This window comes from Alligator sinensis, unplaced genomic scaffold (genome assembly GCF_000455745.1).
Source record: "Alligator sinensis unplaced genomic scaffold, ASM45574v1 scaffold610_1, whole genome shotgun sequence".
Taxonomy (NCBI): Eukaryota; Metazoa; Chordata; order Crocodylia; family Alligatoridae; genus Alligator; species Alligator sinensis.
In genome coordinates, this window is record NW_005842348.1 from 962,775 (window position 1) to 975,642 (window position 12,868).

A 12,868-nucleotide genomic window follows, 5' to 3' on the forward strand; every position below is an offset into this window, starting at 1 on the left:
CTGTACTGTTCCTGAACTGTTCTTCCCCCACAGATCACATCTTCTTGGCCTCCACATTGTGGAGAGAGGATGTCAAAGTGTCTCCTGAAAGCACTGTGAGCACACCCTCAGCTTCAGAGGAACCATCTTCTTTACTGATGGGCTGGGATGGAGCAAAACCATATTCATTTCACAGTGTGCTGGGAGCAGGGGAGCTCATGCCAGGCAGGAGAAGATGCAACAGAACTAGCCAGAGGCATTTCACACCAAGGCTGCTAAAGCATCTCCATCAGCTGGATTCCTCCCTTCCCTTAACCCCAGTCAGTTGATCTGTGCTGAATCTAGAGGCAAGAAAGAGACTGTACCACCGTGCATGAATCGGTTTGACAGTGAGCAGAGATGGGGATGATAGCAATTCACCAGCAGCCTTAGTTGCTGATCACTATGAAGTTCAGATGAGGTCAGTGGTGGCTGGACTTCCTCACATGCCAACAATGCAGCAGTGACCAAAAGTTCTCCTCTCTGACGCAGACCTGGCAAGTTACCGACAGCTGCCTAATAATCCTGAAGATCCAGCCACAGGGCCATACTGAAGCCAAGGCTTGTGCAGAATGGCACAGCTCTGTGGCCCATACGGGATACAAGCTGACTTCTGGGTGCACCTTCATGGTGCGTTTTACCCTCTATAGTGCCCTCCATGGTTTCAGGCCAAGAAAGAGAGAAATCAGTTGACCACCTCCTCATGGAACCCATCACTGTGAGCACAAATAACAGGATACGTGGAAGGTGTCCACCTGAAGCCAACAAACTCTGCCAGGCCTTCTTCATTCATTTCTAAGGGGTTATAACCTTACTGAACCAAATTCCAAGCTTTTTCACCAGCTTCTAACCAGAAGACCGGCAACCTGAACAGCAGGTAAAATAATGGCAGGCTGTAGGCCTCAGCACTAGCAGCTTTATCACGGAGCTGACTGAACAAATGCCCACATGGGAACTTTCACTAACTAGTCCAGAGCCAGCAATCTACACCACTTGCATGCACTACAGCCACTTCCAGTGCAAGGATTTTCATGCAGCCTAGAGGCAGTGTGATTAGTCCCACTAGGGTTATTAGCTGAAAGCTGGCAATGAGCTTATCCTCAGGTGAGAGGTGTTGGGCAGAGTCATGTTGCTCAGGGCACATTCCTGGGTGGCCAAGGACTGATAATATCATGCTTGGGAGCCAGCACAGCCCTAGGGAAGCTGGGGGTTTACAACCCTAGATCAGCATTGTGATAACAGAGAATTTAACAGGGTCCCAAGACAGCTGTCCAGACAGTGATCCAACAGATCTTCTGAACAGGACATTTTACCAGAAAAAAAAAAGCACAAGAGCTTTCATAATCCTGGAGTCCTTCTTCTCCGATGCAGGCATCTCATGACAGTTTGATGTATTTAGACAAAAAGGCTCTCTGTCATGGGTAGCAGAAGCTACCAAAACAAAGGAACCTGCTAGTCACTCCATCACAGAGGTGATGTATTGCAACATAAGGGCTACATCTACAGCAGAGGTCTTATGGGTGCCAGGAGGGCCTCATGCAGGATTTGACCCATCATGCTGGGTAATGTCTAAATTCCTGCTGTACTATTTGCTGAAGCAGGGGAAAATGCTGTGGATGTGGACACTAGTTACTTCATGCTGCACTTATCTGATGCCCTTCCAAGGGCAACACTGAGTTTTTTTCAGCAGCAGTTGCCATTGGTTGAGCCTCCACTTCTGTTTGCCTTTGGTAACTCCATGGGTTTGCACTGGATGGAGTACACTAGGGAATGCCGCACTACCGGAAGGAGACTGATCACCTTCAGGATTGCACTGCCGCTCCCATGTCATGCAACTGAACAAGAAAGTCTCCCCTTACAAAGGCAACCCATGAAGCCTGCTCTGTGTAATCAATACACCGAAGCACATGGTAGATGGGAGCGATGCATGGGGACTCGAAATATTAAACTCCATGTACAAGACACAGGGAAGAGTTTCAAATTCCTGGTGAGCAGAGATGGTGTAGCAAGAAGTGCACCGAGCACAGCAGGAAGCAGAGAAGTCTCCCAGTGCCCTGTACTATCGATGTTGCCAAGGAAGCAATCCAACAGCCTAACTCCACGAGTTCGTTAGAGCTTATGTCATTGGTTCAGAGCGACATAGCTCTCCCAGCATCAGGACAGTGATTACGCTCCCTGCAGATATGCAAGAGGGATTCTGCTCCAACAGTTTACTTAGTAAACCATGATTAATTTATGTAGAGTATAAGAGTTGAACTCGCCTCATTTCCCAGCCTCCTTGCAACAGATCTCACCTAGATGCATGCAGACCAGAGGCACGTCCAAGGGAGAGGTCATCATGTCCAAAACCCTTAATGCTACAGACAAACCCAGAGAGAACTGCACTGGTAGAGGACCCTAAGCAGACGTTTGGTAGACAGAAGACTAGAAGGAAATCTGCTAGTCAAACTGAAATGCAAATCATTTCTGTATCATCGGGGGGGTGGGGTGTTTCCATTTTCAGATCTGACAGACAGGTGCATTTAACTGTTCTCAGACTTAGAGTGGGATAGAAACCTCATTTTCTGGAAAAAAGGACATACTAGACAGAAACCTTCTATACTGCAGATAGAGGTAGTGTTAGTTTGAAGTCAGGCAGAAGGCAGAGCAGGGTGGCACCTTTGTGATTATCTGGCTTCTGTTCAGTGCTGAAAGACCATTGTCGATATCCCCAACAAAGAATTTTACAAGAAGTTTTCTGAAGAGAAATGAGGAAGTCTTAGGAGCAACATCAACAGAAAGCTTCTTGGGAGATACCCACATAGCTTTGTCTTTGTAGGTACATTAATTCTCCATTAAAGAAGTTTCACAAATATTTCCTCTACATAGCTTGGGGGCACGTACTGACTGACCACTCCCACTTGCTGCTTCCGAGTCCATTTTGGGAAGGCCGCTACCCTACACTGGAGAAAGTGACTCTTAAAATAAGTCCAAGTGAACACTTAGAGGCAGAAGGGAGTGACCAGCCACCTTCGACACTGAGAGTCTGTTCCAGCCCACAGATTAAGGGGATAGACTAAAGATATTTTTATATTTAATTCACATTCTCAGATTCCAGAAGCACAAAGTCCTTTAAATCTCAAGCTTAGCTCTTGCGTCAAGAGCTTACTGAGCCACAGAGCACAGTGCAAGCTGCCTCCAGAGGCCTCCCCTTCTGTTTGTGTAATAGCATCTACTTTAATTCTTCTGTCCAGCACTTATACTGTGGAAGCCGTAGGCAGAGAGAAAAAAAACAGTGGGGGGAAGTACTAACATGCCTGCAGCTATTAGAGAGCACGCACATGAGAAAGGTTGCTCACACCTCCATGACCATGACTGCCTCTGCCAGAACCAAGCTCAGAGCCGTGTGCTTCAGTACAGTGCCATGGATACCTTCTCCTTTCCTCTCTACCCTCTAACACATCAAGAACATAAGAACGTGCCACTTCTGTGTGCCCATGCCCAGCCAACATACTAGGTTAAAGAACATAACAGGATCCAGGTACAGCTGCTTCATGGCCCTTCTCCTCTCCCCCACGCCCCAACCTAGACACAGCAGCATTGTGGCAGAGCAGTGAAAGGACCACTCCCGAGAGCAGTACAGTGCACTACCTGAGCCACTGAAGATCAGCTAACCAGGAGGCTGACCAGGACTGCTACTGACCATCCAAGACTGGATCTTGTCTGACATAGGACTTTGGCCACAGAGCTCACTCAACAATACACTTTATGCTCCAGTGTGTATTACTGCCTGTTCTTGCAGACTCTGGGTATTTTCCTCCTAGGAGCAAGGCAAACATTAGCCCGCTGTACCACAGACTGGAATTGAGCAGAACGACAGGAACCTGTTCCTGGGACACAAGCACTAAGCTAACCATGCCTCCTCACTTTGTCTCCAGCCTGCTGAAGGAGTGCACTATATTCCTGTGTTGCTCCCAGCAGTTCAGCTCCACTGTTGGCAGAAGCTGCAGAACGGACTCCAGGCAGCCATCAGCATTCCAAGCTGCATGCCTCCTTGGAGCTGTTCTGAGCTGATCTAAGCAGAGTTTAAGAGGCTTTGCCTGCCTGCCGGGCAATGGCTCCCACAGGAGCTACCTCCAGCAGAACCTGAATCAGTTGGAAGTTACAGAGAACCAAGTCCAACCTTCCCAGAACCAACAATTGCTGGTCCATCCTGTCCCTTGTTCTGAGGAAGAGTTTAGAAACAACTGTGTTTTTGTTGAGTGCAGCAGGTTGGCACCATCTCTTATCTGATGCATGCGCCAAGATCTTCCAAGTTAGCTCCGTCAAATGCTGGGAAATCACTGGGTTTAGACTGCTATTCCTGGGATGTGATGCTCTCTCCGATCTGTATCTACAGGTTGCTGTATGCAGCAAGCTGCCAACTGTACAAAACAGCACAGGAACAAGGCACACTAATGCTATGACTTCCACAGGTTCTCCAGCACATTCAAGGCTTACTCATCATTCATAAAACTTCAAGTGCCCTAGGTTCTAGCTACAGACCTCTTCTAGTACAGCACCCCTCCCAGTTATCACTGAGGACAAAGTATGCATCAAGGTTTGAGGTGAAGCCCAAATCTGAAGACACAGGACATTATGTTGAGCATAAGCCTTGCTGCTTCCAGACATCATATAGAACCTGCATGATAACAGTTCAGCCTACAGGCCACCTCACAACAAGAGGCAATTTAAAGCTTTCACACAAACTGGCACTCCTCAGAGCCCTCCTTCATTAGTCAGCCTCCACACCCTGTTGTAGCCTAGCACCAAAAGGCCAGTGATCATCAAGTATTTTATTTTAATTTGCATGTTGGCAAGACCACATATTTTTGGCAGCTGATCAGGCTCAATAAACCAGCTTCAGAGCGTTCATGTGTGACAAATTTTAGCTAACCTGTACCAAATGCTCAATGAGCTCCAGCACAAGACTCCCATACACTCTGGGGTCCAGTTTCCTCCCCCTCCCCTAATCACTAGCTCTCCTTCCCAAAGTTGCTCTTCTTCCCCAAAGTCAGGCCCATGAATCATTTATCACCTTAATATGCAGAGATGCCTTCACCTGAAGGACAAACCATCTGAATGCAGAACAGAACTGTGCTTCTCCAGTCCTGCCCCCACCCGCTAAGTACCAGAACAACATGATTTGTTAATTCCCTCCTATACCCTGCACACATCCTTCCCTCAGCAGCATTTGACAAACCAGACAGTGCTTAGCTGCCTGAGTAGGGGATGCTGGACTCATGTAGCCCAGCTCCCATGGATAGGGCAGTGGGTATGCCAGAGCCTGCAGCCAGGGGAATAGTACTATACATTTGTTATAGGGTTAGTTTGCATCATGTCATGGCTGCAGTACACATATTAGAAGCCAGGCTTTTGTAGAATCAGGAAAAGAAACAGAATTTCAGGCCAAGTCTTGAGCTTCCCATATGTCTCATCACTTTTATGTCAGGTACTAGAGCAGGATGAGGGGCCCTGGTCCTGTCATCTCATTCTCAGTCAAACACAGTACTATGGCTCTTTGGGGAATGGAGAAGAGCAGGGCAATAGCAAAGGATGGGTGCTTGCCCAGTCTGCATAGGATCAGCAACTGGAATGGGGCCAGTTGAAGTTATGGATGGCTTTAAGAGCAGGGTCTAAAGCAGATGGTGCATCTCCCACACAGGCTTAAGAGTGTCTGCACATTAAGAGTGTCAGAGGATTATTCTGCACTGGTCCAGTCCTGTAGGGAGCAGACCAGGAAAGCCAAGGCTGCAACTGAACTCCAGCTAGCTTTGAGCATCAAGGACAATAAAAAGTCCTTTTTCAGATATGTGCGGAGCCGGAGGAAAAGCAGGGGCAACATTGGATCCCTGCTGAACCAGATGGGGCAACTGACAACTGACGCCCAGGAAAAAGCCAACCTATTAAATAGGTACTTTGCGTCGGTCTTTCATCAGTCCCATGGGACGCCCATGCCCGCTACAGGGCCGGGAAGTCCGGGTGAGGGTGATCCCCTGCCCTCCTTTAATGCTGACTTTCTGAAGGAACATCTTGAGAAGCTGGATACCTTCAAGTCAGCTGGCCCTGACAATCTTCACCCCAGGGTACTCAAGGAGCTGGCGAGCATCATAGCCCAGCTATGTTGGCTAGCACTATGGAAGAAAGAGACTTGGGGGTCGTCATTGACCACAAGATGAACATGAGCCTGCAATGCGATGCGGCGGCTAGTAAAGCGACCAAAACGCTGGCTTGCATCCATAGATGCTTCTCAAGCAAATCCCGAGGCGTCATTCTCCCCCTGTACTCGGCCTTAGTGAGGCCGCAGCTGGAGTACTGTGTCCAGTTTTGGGCTCCACAATTCAAAAAGGATGTGGAGAAGCTTGAGAGAGTCCAGAGAAAATCCACGTGCATGATCAGAGGTCAGGGAAGCAGACCCTACGATGACAGGCTGAGAGCCCTGGGGCTCTTTAGCCTGAAAAAGCGCAGGCTCAGGGGTGATCTGATGGCCACCTACAAGTTTATCAGGGGTGACCACCAGCATCTGGGGGAACGTTTGTTCACCAGAGCGCCCCAAGGGATGACGAGGTCGAATGGTCACAAACTACTACAAGACCATTTCAGGCTGGACATAAGGAAGAATTTCTTTACTGTCCGAGCCCCCAAGGTCTGGAACAGCCTGCCACCGGAGGTGGTTCAAGCGCCTTCATTGAACACCTTCAAGATGAAACTGGATGCTTATCTTACTGGGATCCTATGACCCCAGCTGACTTCCTGCCCTTTGGTCAGGGGGCTGGACTCGATGATCTTCCGAGGTCCCTTCCAGCCCTAATGTCTATGAAATCTATGAAATTCCACAGGTAGCAGAGCCTGCTGTTCTGTATGCAAACACAAAATGGAATTCAAAACAGAACCAGTCCAATTTTGTGCTATCCACAACCAAGGCACACTGATGGGCATGATTATCAGGATGAGCGCTACTCCAACTGACCACTGTGTAGACTGCGCACAAGTGAATCTCATGAGGAAGGGATATCCTCACAGAAACCCTTCACTAGGACAGGGAAGAATTTCTGTGATCAGGTTCATGGGCAGAACTGCCTTACCTGCATCACTAGGCAATAGCTTGTTTACATCCCTGCAGTACCAACACTAGTGGCTCACATACAAGGGGAATGAGCGGAAACTGTTTGAGTCTGTAATGTAGAAGCACCCCCTCCCCACCCAACCCCTTGGGGTTCCAGTTCTCTCTCTCCCCATACCAGCTTCTTCCCTCTCCTGAATATGTAGCCGATACTGACACCTCCAGCCCCAAGGTAACCAGCTGCCTCTTCCTATTGAACTGTAGCTCCTGGAAGTGACAGCTGAGCTGGTTCTCTCTTTTTAATATATATTTTATTTATTTGCAGACTTCATGAAATGCCCCGACACCTGCAATAGCAGCAAGAAGCCAGCTCTCCTTGGAGCACTGGTATAACTGGTTCCCAGAAATACCTCTCTCCCTTGTGACACACTGCCCTGCAGAAATCACAGGCTGCAGTGTCAGTGAAGATCAACTGGTGGAAGGGCACTGGAATTATGGAATTGGCCCCTAGCCACAGCCTGCATCTGTTACTTGTACCAGCACAGTGCAAAGCCATTCCTTGCCCTTGTCCTTCAGGACTGCTAGGAAGGGTGCGACTGAAGTGACTCTAGTTTGCTGATGTTTATGATACGGATTTCCCGTTACTGAACAGGGGCCCAGAGCACTGGGCCACAGAGCTGGAAGTGGCTTTTAAATGTCTGAGGAAAATAAAGTTTGCGTTTTATAGAACAAGTAACATGTCTGCCACAACTGCTTTGCAAACAACCTCTCTTCACTGCAATATTTTTAATGAGGATGTTTGCAGAAGGGAGGAGCTCTTCTGGTTCAAACGCTGAAAACTAGGCCACACCAAAACTCAGATAACAGTATCAGCCTACATGCCACATATCCCCACAGGAACGTGGGGTGGCCAGTCCACAACACATTAACAGCCTATCATCCCAGCGTACAAGGCCAGAACCTCAGGGCATGCTGAAAACTGTGGGGTCCCCAGGCTCAGGGCAGGCTTAGGTGGCAGCTCTGCCATGCAAGTCCCTGCACGAAGTCAATCTCAAGGCTGGCGTTACTGGGGAAACTAACAGGAGAATCAGTTTCACTGAACAGCTAGAGTCCAGGGTGCTTCCCATTAGCTGAAGCTTGAGTTTCAGGTCTCACTGGGTCTACACGTTCATTAATGCACTTTTGCTACTGAGCATTAAATTTAGTACCTCTAATGTGAGGTACTAACAAAACATGCATTGGGCTGCCCTAATGAGCAGTAGCAAAAGCACATGCGCAGTAGCTTAATTTTACTGTGCATTAACACATTAGCACGGTTTTTACCATGATGCTCTAATGTGCAGTAAAATAGGTTACGGTGTGTTAAAATGCATGTGTACATATGCCCACTCAGACCAAAAGGAGGGGAAATCCCCTGAAGTTCCCTGTGCATTAGAAACCCTGCTTTTCAAACAGCTCTGCTTCAGAAGAACTTACATGCGACCCTCCCCACTCTTACAAGGAAAAACATATGAGAGCAAATTCCACACCAGCTCCTGACATATCAGTCATTAACCATAGACAGTATCAATGGTCCAAATATTATGCCTCTTCAACATCCTGCATGCTAAGAAGAAACAAATATATATTTTTTTAATTGTGCATCAGGCCAAATCAGCCAAATCAGTTCTGAATTCCATTGGCTGAGCAGAACTCAGATGTTCAAGTCTGTGTGGCACTACAACTGGCAAGTATCCTCCCTCCCAGACCCGTCAGCCTGGAGCTTCAGATACTTCCAAATCCATGGCAGGCATCCTATGCGCAGGCTCCAAGTCTGAAGGTCTTACGGTTCAGATACCCCCCGAGTCTCGCTTGCCCTTAGCCCAAAGGCCAAAGCAGCAAACTAGGGAGAAATCCCACATCAGTTTCTCCTCACTCTTAATTACTCCTTTATCACCCAGTAGCCAGTAACCCACTGGTTCTCTCGGGCTACCACCCATGATACAAGACGTTATCTTATCTCCTCTTCACATTTTTCTCTTCTTCCTCATTCCCATCTTACATTCCCAAATATTTCATGCTGCTCTGCTGGTTTTGTGCACACTGCAGTTCACTGGCTAGATGTTCCTATTTAGCTCCAAGCTGCCTTTTGAACTTTAGCAGTTAACCACTGCCTTCCCTGCTCTGCTGGTTCTCTCATTTGGCAATACTCACGCTTCCAGACTCCTATGACTGCTGATGAAGCCTCTGGGATGAATCTAAGCATTTAACCCTTCCTCATTTTTGGCTTTAGGGCCTTTCTGATGAGCTTCCAAACTTGAAGTAGCTCTTTGCAGAACTTAGTGTCACCCAGACTTTTTCATGCCTCCCACCAAAAAAGGCAGGTCCACAGAAGCAATGTGGCTATTGCTTACTGGCCACATTACTGAAAATTTATGAACCAACTCCTTCATTTGGATTTAGAACTAAGCCATGACACCTGCCATCCTTGTGGCCTCTTGAACTAGCCACGACCCATTCCTAGGTTTTTTTGTTTTTGTTTTTAACTTGCTGAGAAACTGCTCCTCAAACCATGTCCCCATGCAACTCCCACTGATCATCTTGATAAGCAAGTTACTTATGATGATGAAATTACATTTAGTTACTTCATTAACATCCCTCCACAGGGCACATAACTTTCCACAATCTGGAAGCCCGTGTCAGAACCCTTCCAGATTCTTTGTAGCCTCATGACACAGGTGTGTACTACCTATACTGGTTTGACAGTATGATCTCCCACTCCTCAAACTGAATCTCTGTGGGACAGATTCTCAGGTATGAGATTTCTCCCCACCTCTACAGCCATCAGTGGTTCTTAGCTGACCCTCATTGCTTTATTTGAAGTCTCCAAGAGTCTTGCAGTCTTCAAGGTAGTCATCATTACAATGCCCCATTACATAGCTGGAAAGCTGAGGCAAAGAATGCTATATCACATGCCCAACCTGACACAAGGAGTCTGGGGCAAGTCCAAGTCAGATAAGTCCCAGGTGGCACCTGCCACACTACACCATCCTTCTTGACCACCTTCTCCCTCTTATCTGATGTGGGGATGGGGGGAAAACTGTTGTGCACAATTTCTTGATAGCTCTGGTGTTGGCTTTCTTTTGGGGGAAGCCACTATTCCATCCAACCATCCAGGGTACATGAAGAACACAGCCTCCTTTACTTCAGCCTGAAGATGGGGGCCATCTATGGGAGTTTGCCTATCCCTATATTCTGCCTTGGTCCTTTCTCCATCCAATCACAGGCCCAACTTCCTCAACTGGGGGAGGATTCTTAGGAGGGCCTATTCCAAAGGGTCTTTACTTCTCAAAAACTTCAGCCACATACCCTACAGTCAATGCATGCCCACTCTGCATTAATATAATCCAACCTAAATCCTAAATTCCAAGCAGCAGCAGAAACCAAGACGCTAGCCAAAACTAGTACTTCTGAGAAAAGATTTAAAGACACAAAACACTCTTGGCTAAGCCAAGCCCCATCCTGCTCCTCTGGACAACCACACAAGTTAAGACGGGCATATGGCAACAGTTGTGCCAACCTGCCTATTCCAGCACATGGTCCTTCCACTAGCACTTTCATTAGATGTCACCCTTGGCTTCATGGAGCACACAAAAACCAACTTATAACCAGTGACACTTGCTACTTTTCCAAGTGCAATTCATCTGATTCAGAAGATTCCTCAAAAAATCTCACACCTAAAGCTACCCTATAAACTCCTTAAAAAGTCTTCAGTTCAGCTACTGTGATGTGGAACCCCCTCCCCACTTTAGTTTGGGAAAGGCAAAAAGCAGCTGGCAACATTTCACTTGCAGTAGTCAGTGACATAAGTCTTTAGCGACAATGAATTTTGGTACTAGATGAGCAATTCAAGCCAGCAATTCTGTCTCAGCAATAGCCCATTATCACAAAATGACTGTGTCTTTGTCACAAGACACGCACAGCATCAATATGCACAAAGCACAATTCTTCATCCAGCCCCTAAAGCTGCTCCTCAACTGGTGAGAAAGTCTGGCACTTATTGAGCGAGCCTTTCAAAGGCCTCTGGCTGCAGGCCACAGAAGCGTTGTTTCCTCTCAATTCTTCAGAGCTACCTGTGAATTCCACCACAGCCACAAACAGCAGGTGATGTTGTCACATCAAGGAGTGTTAAGCTGGTGCCACCCCCTCCCTGCTTACAAAGAAGCTGACTTCTGAGCCACTAACTCAGACACAAAAAGTGACATCTATGTTGGATCCTACAGGGTATGGTAGTGAGTACAGAGCCAAATTCACTGTTGGAGCACAGGTTTTAACACAGCACGTGGCAACAGAGGAGAGGAATGAGATTCCCTTCCCCACTCCCTTCAACATCTTCCTTTCTAGACTCATTCCCAGGGCACATATGATTTAAAAAGGCAATGTGGTAGAAAACCCTAAATACAACTTTGCTCTGAAAAATTTGCTTCAGAAAGAAAACTGTCCATACCACCAGGGACCACCTCCCATCCTGATGAGAATTTGTATAACCCAGCAGAATCAGTCTCAGCCTCCCAACAGATGTGCCACCTCTGCAGGGCTGACAGGACAGAAGCAGTGAAATCCACCCAACACCTTTCTACCCAGCCACACTCAGGACAACCCCGACTACACCCCACTGATGCATGCTGCTTTGAAAAGAGCCATTTTTAGTCACTTTTCAGACAGAGCTGCTGGGCAACTAACCTTTTTGCGACGGGAGCCCTTCTTGCTGATACAGGACCTCTCCAAGGACAGGTAGCCACCGATCACCTCAATCTCGTGTGCCTTGGGGTAGCGTGTTTTCAGCAGGGGCCCTGGTGGGGAAGCATCAGTGCTCCTGCAGGGTTTGGGCCTTCCTCGAATCTCCTCCTCATCCTCCACTCCCTCATTTTGCTGGACTCTGCTGCCATCAGTGAAGGTTGCCAGACCAGAGACAGGAGGCTTCCTTTTGGGTACTACAGTGAATGTGTAACCCCCTCTCTGAGCAAAGCCTGCGGAGGCAGGGTGGGGTCGGTAGAAGGGCACCGCAGAAACCTCCATCTCCGTACCCATACCAGAGGCAGCATCTCGAGGCACAAGTAAGTCCTTAGTCCCTGCAGCTGCACCAGGCACTGAAGCCAAGTCTCCAGGCTCTGGCTCAACAATGTCATCATCAATGTAAGTCACCGGCACCAGAGGCTCTGGAGATGCTTTTGGGGGAGTGACAGGCTCCCTCTGGGCCTCGAAGGCAGCTGGCGAGGGCTCTTCCTGCTGCCCACGCTCAGGCTCTGAGGACAGCGGGATGTCCGTCCTCAAGCTCTCAGCGGGAGCCGGCGGACACGGGTCCTTCGCCCGAGAGGGCACGACTAGGAAAGAGTTGCGCGAGTTGAGGCGTAGGTTGGCCAGGGCCTGCGCCTGGAGGTCATGGGCAGGGATGGCGGCCAGGTCCGGTTTGGGAGACGGGCGGATCTCGAAGGAGCCGCTGCTGGCCTTGGGTGCGGAGGCAGAGAGCAGCTGGAAGGCGCCGGAGGTGGCACTGGAGGGGGACGGGCTGGCACAGGGTCGAGGGGACTGGGTCCCTTCAGCCCCCTCAGGCTTTGGCCGCTGCATCTTGGCTCGGGCAATGGGGGCGCTGGGCGATGGCACCGGGGGCACCTTGGCCACGGGCACGTGGGCGTGGGGGCTAGGCTCCGAGGGGCCGTTGGCGAGCAGTACCGGGGGGCGGCCGCGCGGGGTCACGGTGAAGGAGTTGGAGCCGATCTTGTGCAGGAA

At 48.8% G+C, this 12,868-nt stretch overlaps 1 protein-coding gene across 1 annotated transcript in view; it reads right to left on the minus strand.

Annotated features, from left to right (window-relative positions):
• The window catches only part of TPRN (taperin), an 18,614-nt gene extending 5,752 nt beyond the window's left edge, over positions 1-12,862 (minus strand). The window contains exon 1 of the mRNA XM_006028968.3: positions 11,822-12,862. Coding sequence (XP_006029030.1) covers positions 11,822-12,706 — 885 coding nt within the window. The 5' untranslated portion in view covers positions 12,707-12,862. The remainder of the gene's footprint in view (positions 1-11,821) is intronic.
• Positions 12,863-12,868: the final 6 nt, after the last annotated feature.